Here is an 11,971-nt window from a genome sequence, read left to right on the forward strand (position 1 = left end):
TATGTGACAAATAACATTTTATTTGATTTGATTTGATTTGAACACTAACCATAATCGCTATCAAGGTGTGTCCACTTTTTAAAAAACGTTTAATATATATTTTTTTATTTCTCGCTGATATGAAAGATAAGGTCCTTATGCTTCTAAAATCGTACATCCTTCCATCACCAAAAAGTACAGAATTACTGTGGATCATCCTGTAAATTATGTTTTTCATCTAACGTTAGTCTCTGACTCTTGAAACTACCTTTCCCACAAACCCTTTGGGCATAGTGCTAAATTCCATCATCGAACTGCGACGTTGCCCAGCGCAACGTTTACTGATCTGAGGCGACTGACATGTAAACGTCAAGCTGGACCTTCATATTTTCAAACAACGGGGCAATCAAACTCAAGTCTTTACATTTAATTTAAAGGTAGTCAATGCCAAAGATAAGGTAAGATCTTGTTTGCCACTTTGATCTTCCAATTGTGCATGTTTTTTTAAACTAACGTTAGCTAACTAGCTAGTAGCAGCAGTTGACGGGGGGTTTGATAGTTACCAGTATATTTGATATAATGTTAGCTAGCTACCCAGCTATTAACAACATTAGTTTGTTGTCGCCCAAAACATCAGAATGAACAAATAAGGTTACATCGTAACGTTTGTCTAGTAGTGACACGCTATGGGAGTTGGCCTCTGCGGAGGTTCAGAGTCGGGAGGACGGGACAGGAGGGGAGGAGGATGGCGGAGTTGATCCAGTGTCACTCAACGAGAGAACCGTGTTCTTCATTGGGAATAAAGCAGGGGTAAGCTGTAGCCATCTTTATGACTGTGTGTCTGGAGAAACTAGCTAACAGTCCTCCTAATAGTGAGGTCCGGGTTCTCTAAATTTGGTCCTGGAGAGCTACTGGGTGTGAAGGCTTTTGTTCCAGCACAGCAGTAACCTACAAATCAATTGTATGTGTCACATACACATGATTAGCAGATGTTAATGCGAGTGTAGCGAAATGCTTGTGCTTCTAGTTCCAACAGTGCAGTAATACCTAACAATTCCCCAACAACTACCTAATACACACAAATCTAAAGTGGTGAATGAGAATATGCACATGTAATTATATGAATGAGCGATGGCCGAGCGGCATAGGCAAGGTGCAATAGATGGTATGTATTACAGTATATGCATGTGATAAGAGTAATGTACGATATGTATACATTATTAAAGTGGCAATATTTACAGTGCATTGTATAAAGTGACTAGTGATCCATTTCTTAGAGTGGCCAGTGATTGGGTCTCAATGTAGGCAGCAGCCTCTCTGAGTTAGTGATTGCTGTTTAGCAGTCTGATGGCCTTGAGATAGGCCCGGCGTCGATGCACCCGTACTGACCTCGCCTTCTGGATGGTAGCGGTGTGAACAGGCAGTGGCTCGGGTGGTTGATATCCTTGATAATCATATTCCCTCCTCTTAGGGTAAAACTACAATTTTGCTCCGGTGCCTCGACAGGTGAGTTTATTCTCAGTACCACTGATGTATTTTTATAGTAAGATACTAGTATAGCTGTCTCTATTACTGGGAATTATATGTTGTTCTCTTCTAGGGATGAACCTCCTAAACCAACTCTAGCGTTGGAGTACACCTTTGGTAGACGGGCGCGAGGACACAACACTGTATGACACCGCTTTCATTTGTACAATTCCAGGGAGCTGATGGTGTGTGATTATCAGTCTGACCTGTTGTTCTCCTCCTCCAGCCCAAAGACATAGCTCACCTGTGGGAGCTGGGAGGAGGTACCTCCCTATCAGACCTGGTTCAGATCCCCATCACTGCTCAGAATGTCAGGTCAGTCCCAGTCCCACCACCTAAACTGCTTCTTAAATGAGTAGTTCATCACATGCCCTCTTCTCTAAAGCCACTCTGCAGAGACATTGTGCTAATGAAAGTAAAGAGGTCTGTGTGTGATTTCTCAGGTCTCTGTCTGTGGTGCTGGTTCTGGACCTGTCCAAGCCCAATGCTCTATGGGGAACCATGGAGAGGCTGCTTCAGACAACACGGACCCAGGTGGAGAAAGCTTGCTCCAAGCCACAAAGGACAGTAGAGTCCAAAGCTGGGTCCAAGCAGCAGGCCCAGAACAGACCCCTAATGGTCCTCCCTAAAGACCACCCGGTAAGACAACAACTTTTTCTAGTAGTTATGATTTTTTTTAAGGCTCGGCATTATTAATGTAAAAGGAGTCTTTGCTACATAGGATATTAACTCTGAGTCTCTCAACAGGACAGAGAGCTGATCAACCCCTTCCCAGTTCCACTGCTGATTATTGGCAGCAAGTTTGATATATTTCAGGTGAGATATGTGTTCTACTCATTTGAGAGGTATTGATATTTTAAAAAGTACACTACCAGTCAAAAGTTTTAGAACACCTACTCATTCTAGGGTTTTTCTTTATTTTGACTATTTTCTACATTGTAGAATAATAGTGAAGACATTAAAACTATATAAACTATATAACACATATGGAATCATGTGGTAACCAAAAAAAGTATTAAGCAAGTAATATATTTTGTATTTGAGATTCTTCAAATAGCAGCCAAACATTGCATTTATTTATTTATTTAACTAGGCAAGTCAGTTAAGAACAAATTCTTATTTTCAATGACGGCCTAGGAACAGTGGGTTAACTGCATTGTTCGGGGGCCAAACGACAGATTTTTACCTTGCCCTCTCGGGGATTCGATCTTGCAACCTTTCGGTTACTAGTCCAATGCTCTAACCACTAGGCTACCTGCCTTGATGACAGCATTGCACACTCTTGGCATTCTCTCAACTATTTTCATGAGGTAGTCACCTGGAATGCATTTCAATTAACAGGTGTGCCAACTTAAAAGGTAATTTGTGGAATGTATTTCCTTCTTAATGCATTTGAGCCAATCAGTTGTGTTGTGACAAGGTAGGGGTGGTATAGAGAAGATAGCCCTATTTGGTAAAAGACCAAGTACATATTATGGCAAGAATATCTCAAATAAGCAAATAAAATGAAAGTCCATCATTACTTTAAGACATGAAGGTCAGTCAATACAGAAAATGTCAAGAACTTTTACATTTCTTCAAGTGCAGTTGCAAAAACCATAAAGCGCTATGATGAAACTGTCTCTCATGAGGACCACCACAGGAAAGGAAGACCCAGTTACCTCTGCTGGAGAAGATACGTTCATTACAGTTACCAGCCTCAGAAATTGCAGCCCAAATAAATGCTTCACAGAGTTCAAGTAAGACGCATCTCAACATCAACTGTTCAGAGGAGACTGTGTGAATCAGGCCTTCATGGTCGAATTTCTACAAAGAAACCACTACTGAAGGACACCAATAAGAAGAAGAGAGTTGCTTGGGCCAAGAAACACGAGAAATGGACATTAGACTGGTGGAAATGTGTCCTTTGGTCTGGAGTCCAAATTGTATCTTTTTGGTTCCAACCTCCGTGTCTTTGTGAGACGTGGGGGAACGGATGATCTCTACATGTGTATTTCCCACTGTAAATTATGGAGGAGGAGGTGTGGTGGTGCTTTGCTGGTGACTTATGTGATTTATTTAGAATTCAAGGCACACTTAACCAGCATGGCTACCACAGCATTCTGCAGTGATACGCCATCCCATCTGGTTTTGGCTTAGTGGAACTATAATTTGGGCTATTTTACCAATAAGGGGAGTGATGGAGTGCTGCATCAGATGACCTGGCCTCCGCAATCCGCCAACCTCAACCAAATTGAGATGGTTTGGGATGAGCCGCAGAGTGAAGGAAAAGTAGCCAACAAGGCCTCAGCATATGTGGAAACTCCTTCAAGACTGTTGGAAAAGCATTCCAGGTGAAGCTGGTTGAGAGAATGCCAAGAGTGTGCAAAGCTGTCATCAAGACAAAGGTTGGCTATTTGAAGAATCTCATATAAAATATATTTGGATTTGTTTACCACTTTTTATGTTACTACATGTTTCCATATGTGATATTTCATAGTTTTGATGTATTCAGTATTATTCTACAATGTAGAAAATGGTAAACAAATGTAAGAAAAAATGTTGAATGAGTAGGTGTTCTAAAACTTTTGACCGGGAGTGTATATTCACCCTGAAGAATGTAGTTGTTGGATTTGTGTTTACAATTGTTGGCTATTTCTGTTGATTTCTGTTTTTGTGGAAAAGTTAGCGTATGTGACTGATAAATGCATTTTCTTTGTAGGACTTTGACTCTGAGAAGAGGAAAGTGATCTGCAAGACCCTTCGGTTTATTTCTCATTACTATGCAGCTTCTTTAATTGTAAGAACCGTAGGCCTAATAGTCAATCACAGTTGCCAATGCCTATGCATATCAGTATTTCACTGTAGGCTATATCAAACGAGTATCTCAAATGCTATGTTTGAGTGATGGTATCGTTTCATTACACAATATGTTCTATTCTTTCTGCCTCACCATCTGTCCATCCTTTCACCTGTCTATTATCTGCCTCACCATCTGTCCATCCTTTCACCTGTCTGTTCTCTCTGCCCCACCATCTGTCCATCCTTTCACCTGTCTGTTCTCTCTGCCTCACCATTGTTCCCTCCTTTCACCTGTCTGTTCTCTCTGCCTCACCATCTGTCCATCCTTTCACCTGTCTGTTCTCTCTGCCTCACCATCTGTCCATCCTTTCACCTGTCTGTTCTCTCTGCCTCACCATCTGTCCATCCTTTCACCTGTCTGTTCTCTCTGCCTCACCATCTGTCCATCCTTTCACCTGTCTATTATCTGCCTCACCATCTGTCCATCCTTTCACCTGTCTGTTCTCTCTGCCTCACCATCTGTCCATCCTTTCACCTGTCTGTTCTCTCTGCCTCACCATTGTTCCCTCCTTTCACCTGTCTGTTCTCTCTTCCTCACCATCTGTCCATCCTTTCACCTGTCTGTTCTCTCTGCCTCACCATCTGTCCATCCTTTCACCTGTCTGTTCTCTCTGCCTCACCATTGTTCCCTCCTTTCACCTGTCTGTTCTCTCTGCCTCACCATCTGTCCATCCTTTCACCTGTCTGTTCTCTCTGCCTCACCATTGTTCCCTCCTTTCACCTGTCTGTTCTATCTGCCTCACCATCTGTCCATCCTTTCACCTGTCTATTATCTGCCTCACCATCTGTCCATCCTTTCACCTGTCTGTTCTCTCTGCCTCACCATCTGTCCATCCTTTCACCTGTCTGTTCTCTCTGCCTCACCATCTGTCCATCCTTTCACCTGTCTATTATCTACCTCACCATCTGTCCATCCTTTCACCTGTCTGTTCTCTCTGCCTCACCATCTGTCCATCCTTTCACCTGTCTGTTCTCTCTGCCTCACCATCTGTCCATCATTTCACCTGTCTGTTCTCTCTGCCTCACCATCTGTCCATCCTTTCACCTGTAGTTTACCAGCAGCAAGTCTGAGAGCTTGATGTCCAAAACTAAGAGCTTATTCACACAACTCGGATTCGGGACAGAGAAGGGGTAAGAGCTGTTGTACCCTCCATCTGTCTATGCCACAGTTTGTCAATGCCACGGTTTGACTGTGCCACAATTTGTCATCATTTGAGAGGACTAGACTTAGGCCCAGTATAAATAATGTCCTCTGTCATTCAACATTAACACAGATGTACATGTTTCCTCCTATACTGACAGGAAATCTATGTCCTCTGACCTCAGTAAGCCTCTAATCATTCCTGCTGGGATGGACTCCCTCAGCCAGATAGGTGAGTTGTGTTTAGCACCCCCTTGTGGTAACAATCATTACGGCAGTGTTAAATTGCCCAACTGTTTATCATACTGATGCTGTGTGTGTGTTGTTGTAACATGACACAATTGATGTCACTCTACTTTCCAGGTTCTCCCCCAACCACAGATGTGGACATTGGGACTCTTCATGCTAAAAACCCTCTAGATCTGTGGAAGAAAGTGTTTGAGGTTGTTTTCCCTCCTGAGGTAATTCCTGCATATGGACAAATACCCTCTCATTCACACACACAGGTTGATATATATATATATATGTGTGTGTGATACTAATCCATTAATCGTGTCGTCCACCAGAACACCAGTGACCACCACAGAGAGCTGAAGGACCCAGCCAAGGACCCCCAGTATAGTGAGCCCCAGATTGACTCCATGAGGGCCCAGAAAGACACGGTATGAACCCTGTCTTAACTCCAATGTTTCTGATCTGATTGGTCAAAAGAAAAAGTGGGGAAAAAATCAGAATTGGGCTGTTTGTGTAAACGCAACCCTAGGGTTAGAAGAGTTGGCTACAGCACACACTGTATGGGTCCATGGAGATTATCTTGTTCTTCTAATCTAGCTCAAACATCTCTACTTGTCTTCTAGTAAGCCCAGTTACACTGCATTGCCCCGTAATAACCCTGAACTAAAGTAAACTCTGCTTCTACACCTGCATTGCTTGCTGTTTGGGGTTTTAGGCTGGGTTTTTGTACAGCACTTTGAGATATCAGCTGATGTACGAAGGGCTATATAAATAAATTTGATTTCATTTAATTTGTGTGTATCTGGCTGTAGCCAAGAGTCCAGATTATGTTTTATTGTTGCTGAATCAGATGGCACTCCCATTGGACAGGGATCATGTGATGGGTGGAGTCAGCCAATAAGAGTTGAGAGGCTGGGGTACTGAATCCATGCCAATACACAGAATGTGGATACTAAAGACTCAAACATGTACCTTGATAGATGAGTCTAGGAACCCAGACAGAGCCATTAAGTGGAACTTGCTTCAGATGCAACCTTTATAGATGGGTTTTTATGAGGTCAGAATTCAGTTCCAGGTCACACTGAGTTCATATGTTTTTACCAGCAATACTGATTGACTCTCTGTCATATACAGCATGTCAGATGTATCACCTAACTGAATCAGTCAGCTGAACCCTGAGCTCAGCATCCAGAACATCTTTCTGTTATACAGCTTACGTTGTTTGACATTCGACTTGCATGGTATCCTGACATGGTTTTAACGCTATAGGATAGATAAACCATGTAGAATGAACCCAAAACGCTCATGATAACATTGTGCCTTCTGTCTTTTCTACAGGAACTGGATCAGTACAAGAGAAATGCGTCCAAGTCTTGGAAAGGCCTGGAACTGGAGACCTAACTTAATGGACTCATCAGCTCTCTCAGCCAATGAGATCAAAGAACAGAATGTTCTAAAGCACAGACAGACTTCAGCCATGGCAGACACCTGTCCAGTCATTTAATAAACCGTACTGACTTCAGCCATGGCAGACACCTGTCCAGTCATTTAATAAACCGTACTGACTTCAGCCATGGCAGACACCTGTCCAGTCATTTAATAAACCGTACTGACTTCAGCCATGGCAGACACCTGTCCAGTCATTTAATAAACCGTACAGACTTCAGCCATGGCAGACTCCTGTCCAGTCATTTAATAAACTGTACTGACTTCAGCCATGGCAGACACATGTCCAGTCATTTAATAAACCGTACTGACTTCAGCCATGGCAGACACCTGTCCAGTCATTTAATAAACCGTACTGACTTCAGCCATGGCAGACACCTGTCCGGTCATTTAATAAACCATACAGACTTCAGCCATGGCAGACTCCTGTCCAGTCATTTAATAAACCGTACTGACTTCAGCCATGGCAGACACCTGTCCAGTCATTTAATAAACCATACAGACTTCAGCCATGGCAGACACCTGTCTAGTCATTTAATAAACTGTACTGACTTCAGCCATGGCAGACACCTGTCTAGTCATTTAATAAACCGTACTTACTTCAGCCATGGCAGACACCTGTCTAGTCATTTAATAAACCGTACTGACTTCAGCCATGGCAGACACCTGTCCAGTCATTTAATAAACCGTACTGACTTCAGCCATGGCAGACACCTGTCCAGTCATTTAATAAACCGTACTGACTTCAGCCATGGCAGACACCTGTCTAGTCATTCAATAAACCATACTGACTTCAGCCATGGCAGACACCTGTCTAGTCATTTAATAGACCTTACTGACTTCAGCCATGGCAGACACCTGTCTAGTCATTTAATAAACCATACAGACTTCAGCCATGGCAGACACCTGTCCAGTCATTTAATAAACCGTACAGACTTCAGCCATGGCAGAAACCTGTCTAGTCATTTAATAGACCGTACTGACTTCAGCCATAGCAGACACCTGTCCAGTCATTTAATAGACCGTACAGACTTCAGCCATGGCAGACACCTGTCTAGTCATTTAATAAACCGTACATACTTCAGCCATGGCAGAAACCTGTCTAGTCATTTAATAGACCGTACTGACTTCAGCCATGGCAGACACCTGTCCAGTCATTTAATAGACCGTACAGACTTCAGCCATGGCAGACACCTGTCTAGTCATTTAATAGACCGTACTGACTTCAGCCATGGCAGACAACTGTCCAGTCATTTAATAAACCATACAGACTTCAGCCATGGCAGACACCTGTCCAGTCATTTAATAAACCGTACTGACTTCAGCCATGGCAGACACCTGTCTAGTCATTTAATAAACCGTACAGACTACAGCCATGGCAGACTCCTGTCTAGTCATTTAATAAACCGTACAGACTTCAGCCATGGCAGAAACCTGTCTAGTCATTTAATAGACCGTACTGACTTCAGCCATGGCAGACACCTGTCCAGTCATTTAATAGACCGTACAGACTTCAGCCATGGCAGACACCTGTCTAGTCATTTAATAGACCGTACTGACTTCAGCCATGGCAGACAACTGTCCAGTCATTTAATAAACCATACAGACTTCAGCCATGGCAGACACCTGTCCAGTCATTTAATAAACCGTACTGACTTCAGCCATGGCAGACACCTGTCTAGTCATTTAATAAACCGTACAGACTACAGCCATGGCAGACTCCTGTCTAGTCATTTAATAAACCGTACTGACTTCAGCCATGGCAGACTCCTGTCTAGTCATTTAATAAACCGTACTGACTTCAGCCATGGCAGACACCTGTCTAATCATTTAATAAACCGTACTGACTTCAGCCATGGCAGACACCTGTCTAGTCATTTAATAAACCGTACTGACTTTAGCCATGGCAGACACCTGTCTAGTCATTTAATAGATCGTACAGACTACAGCCATGGCAGACGCATGTCCAGTCATTTAATGAACCCAGAGAACTGCTCCCATTATCATATACTGTAGAACATTTCATATCGATTGTTTTGGATTCATACAGTTGAAGTCAGAAGTTTACATACATCTTAGCCAAATACATTTAAACTCAGTTTTTCACAATTCCTGACATTTAATTATAGTAAAAAAAAAACCTGTCTTAGGTCAGTTATGTTCACCACATTATTTTAAGAATGTGGAATGTCAGAATAATAGTTGAGAGAATTATTTATTTAAACTTTTATTTCTTTCATCACATTCCCAGTGGGTCAGAAGATTACATACACTCAATAAGTATTTGGTAGCATAACCTTTAAATTGTTTAACTTGGGTTAAACGTTTTGGGTAGCCTTCCACAAGCTTCCCACAATAAGTTGGGTGAATTTTGGTCTATTCTTCCTGACAGAGCTGTAACTGAGTCAGGTTTGTAGGCCTCCTTGCTTGCTCTCGCTTTTTCAGTTCTGCCCACAGATTTTCGATAGGATTGAGGTCAGGGATTTGTGATGGCCACTCCAATACCTTGACTTTGTTGTCCTTAAGCCATTTTGCCACAACTTTGGAAGTATGCTTGGGGTCATTGTCCATTTGGGAGACCCATTTGCGACCAAGCTTTAACTTCCTGACTGATGTCTTGAGATGTTGCTTCAATATATCCACATATTTTCCTACCTCATGATGACATCTATTTTGTGAAGTACACCAGTCCCTCCTGCAGCAAAGCAACCCCACAACATGATGCTGCCACCCCTGTGCTTCATTGTTGGGATGGTGTTCTTTGGCTTGCAAGCCTCCCCCTTTTTCCCCCAAAGATAATGATGGTCATTATGGCCGAACAGTTCTACTTTTGTTTAATCAGACCACAGGACATTTCTCCAAAAAGCACAATCTTTGTCCCCACGTGCAGTTGCAAACCGTAGTCTAGCTTTTTTATGGCTGTTTTGGAGCAGTGGCTTCTTCCTTTCAGGTTATGTCGATATAGGACTTGTTTTACTGTGGATATAGATAATTGTGTACCTGTTTCCTCCAGCATCTTCACAAGGTCCTTTTGTTGTTGTTCTGGAATTGATTTGCACTTTTCACACCAAAGTAAGTTCAACACTAGGAGACAAAACGTGTCTCCTTCCTGAGCGGCATGATGGCTGCGTGGTCCCATGTTGTTTACACTTGCGTACTATTGTTTGTACAGATGAACGTGGTCCCTTCAGGCGTTTGGAAATTACTACCAAGGATGAACCAGACTTGTGGAGGTCCACAATTTATTTTCTGAGGTCTTGGCTGATTTATTTTGAGTTTCCCATGATGTCAAGCAAAGAGGAACTGAGTTTGAAGGTAGGCCTTGAAATACATCCACAGGTACACCTACAATTGACTCAAATGATGTCAATTAGCCTATCTGAAGCTTCTAAAGCCATGACATCATTTTCTGGAATTTTCCAAACTGTTTAAAGGCACAGTCAAATTAGTGTATGTAAATTGCTGACCCACTGGAATTACAGTGCATCATAACATTATAAGTGAAATAATCTGTCTGGAAATATTTGTTGGAAAAATTACTTGTTTTAATGACTCCAACCTAAGTGTATGTAAACTTCCGACTTCAACTATACATAGATTTTCCTATTCATACATGCAACTGTTAAAAGTAGGCTATTTTGAAAAATATTGTTTACTTGACATTTTTACAACAAGAAAGAAAAACAAATTATGTATTTTTATAAGGAGATCCCAACAGATTGCAACATACTAGCATGTCACTTTCTGCGAGTGTGGAAATACATTAGATATACAACAATATACCTTTAAGTAATAACAGCATTACAGTAGTATTACTTCTTTATACTGTCAGAATCATTACCAGATTTGTTGCCATACTTCCATTAGAGACGTCACATTTACAGTGCCTTCGGAAAGTGTTCAGACCTCTTGACTTTTTCCACATTGTGGTACGTTACAGCCTTATTCTAAAATGGATTAAATATAGTCTATGTCTCATCAATCTATACACAATACCCCATAATAACAAAGCACATACACGTACATTTTTTAATTTTTCTCCAAATGTATTAACATTTCTAAACATGAATATCTTATTGACATAAGTATTCAGACCCTTTGCTATTGGAGTTGAAATTGAGCTCAGGTGCATCCTGTTTCCTTTGATCATCCTTGAGATGTTTCTACAACTTGATTGGAGTCCACCTGTAGTAAATTCAATTGATTTGACATAATTTGGAAAGGTGCACACGCCTGTCTATATAAGGTCCGACAGTTGACAGTGCATGGCAGAGCAAAAACCAAGCCATGAGGTCGAAGGAATTGTCCGTAGAGCTCGGAGACAGGATTGTGTCAAGGCACAGATCTGGGGAAGGATAACAAAACATGTCTGCAGCATTGAAGGTCCCCAAGAACATAGTGGCCTCTGTCACTGTTAAATTGAAGAAGTTGGGAACGACCAAGACTCTTCCTAGTGCTGGCCGCCCAGCCAAACTGAGCGATTAGGGGAGAAGTGCCTTGGTCAGGTAGGTGACCAAGAACATGACTGTCCCTCTGACAGAGCTATAGAGTTGCTCTGTGGAGATGGAAGAACCAACCACCTCTGCAGCACTCTACCAATCAGGCCTTTATGGTAGAGTGGCCAGACAGAAGCCACTCTACAGGAACTAGGAGACTAGTCAGAATCAAGGCATTGATGAACTGAGCAAAGTACAGTGAGATCCTTGATGAAAACCTGCTTCAGAGTGCTCAGGACCTCAGACTGGGACGAAGGTTCACCTTCCAACAGGATAATGACCCTAAGTACGCAGTCAAGACAACGCA

General features: G+C 42.2%; 1 protein-coding gene across 2 annotated transcripts; it reads left to right on the top strand.

Annotated features, from left to right (window-relative positions):
* Window positions 1-311: 311 nt before the first annotated feature.
* Window positions 312-8,444, top strand: LOC139381563 (dynein, cytoplasmic 2, light intermediate chain 1). Of its 2 annotated transcripts, none has more exons than XM_071125199.1 (13): window positions 312-437; window positions 657-789; window positions 1,451-1,485; window positions 1,580-1,649; window positions 1,733-1,821; window positions 1,950-2,145; window positions 2,254-2,322; window positions 4,208-4,285; window positions 5,399-5,478; window positions 5,650-5,720; window positions 5,852-5,949; window positions 6,055-6,150; window positions 7,061-8,444. In XM_071125199.1, exons 1-13 carry the CDS (start codon window positions 424-426, stop codon window positions 7,121-7,123), a joined length of 1,092 nt encoding a protein of 363 aa, XP_070981300.1. In that variant the 5' UTR covers window positions 312-423; the 3' UTR covers window positions 7,124-8,444. The 2 variants fall into 2 exon arrangements, with proteins under 2 accessions (XP_070981300.1, XP_070981299.1); XM_071125198.1 differs by having other exon boundaries at window positions 320-437; window positions 654-789; window positions 7,061-7,340.
* Window positions 8,445-11,971: the final 3,527 nt, after the last annotated feature.

This window comes from Oncorhynchus clarkii, chromosome 23 (genome assembly GCF_045791955.1).
Source record: "Oncorhynchus clarkii lewisi isolate Uvic-CL-2024 chromosome 23, UVic_Ocla_1.0, whole genome shotgun sequence".
Taxonomy (NCBI): Eukaryota; Metazoa; Chordata; class Actinopteri; order Salmoniformes; family Salmonidae; genus Oncorhynchus; species Oncorhynchus clarkii.

Bases quoted from the DNA above. Each gene is read 5' to 3' on its own strand.
- LOC139381563 (XM_071125198.1), top strand. The intron at 4,286-5,398 runs GTAAGAACCGTA...TTTCACCTGTAG, and splicing joins ACTATGCAGCTTCTTTAATT to TTTACCAGCAGCAAGTCTGA. The intron at 5,479-5,649 runs GTAAGAGCTGTT...CTATACTGACAG, and splicing joins GGATTCGGGACAGAGAAGGG to GAAATCTATGTCCTCTGACC.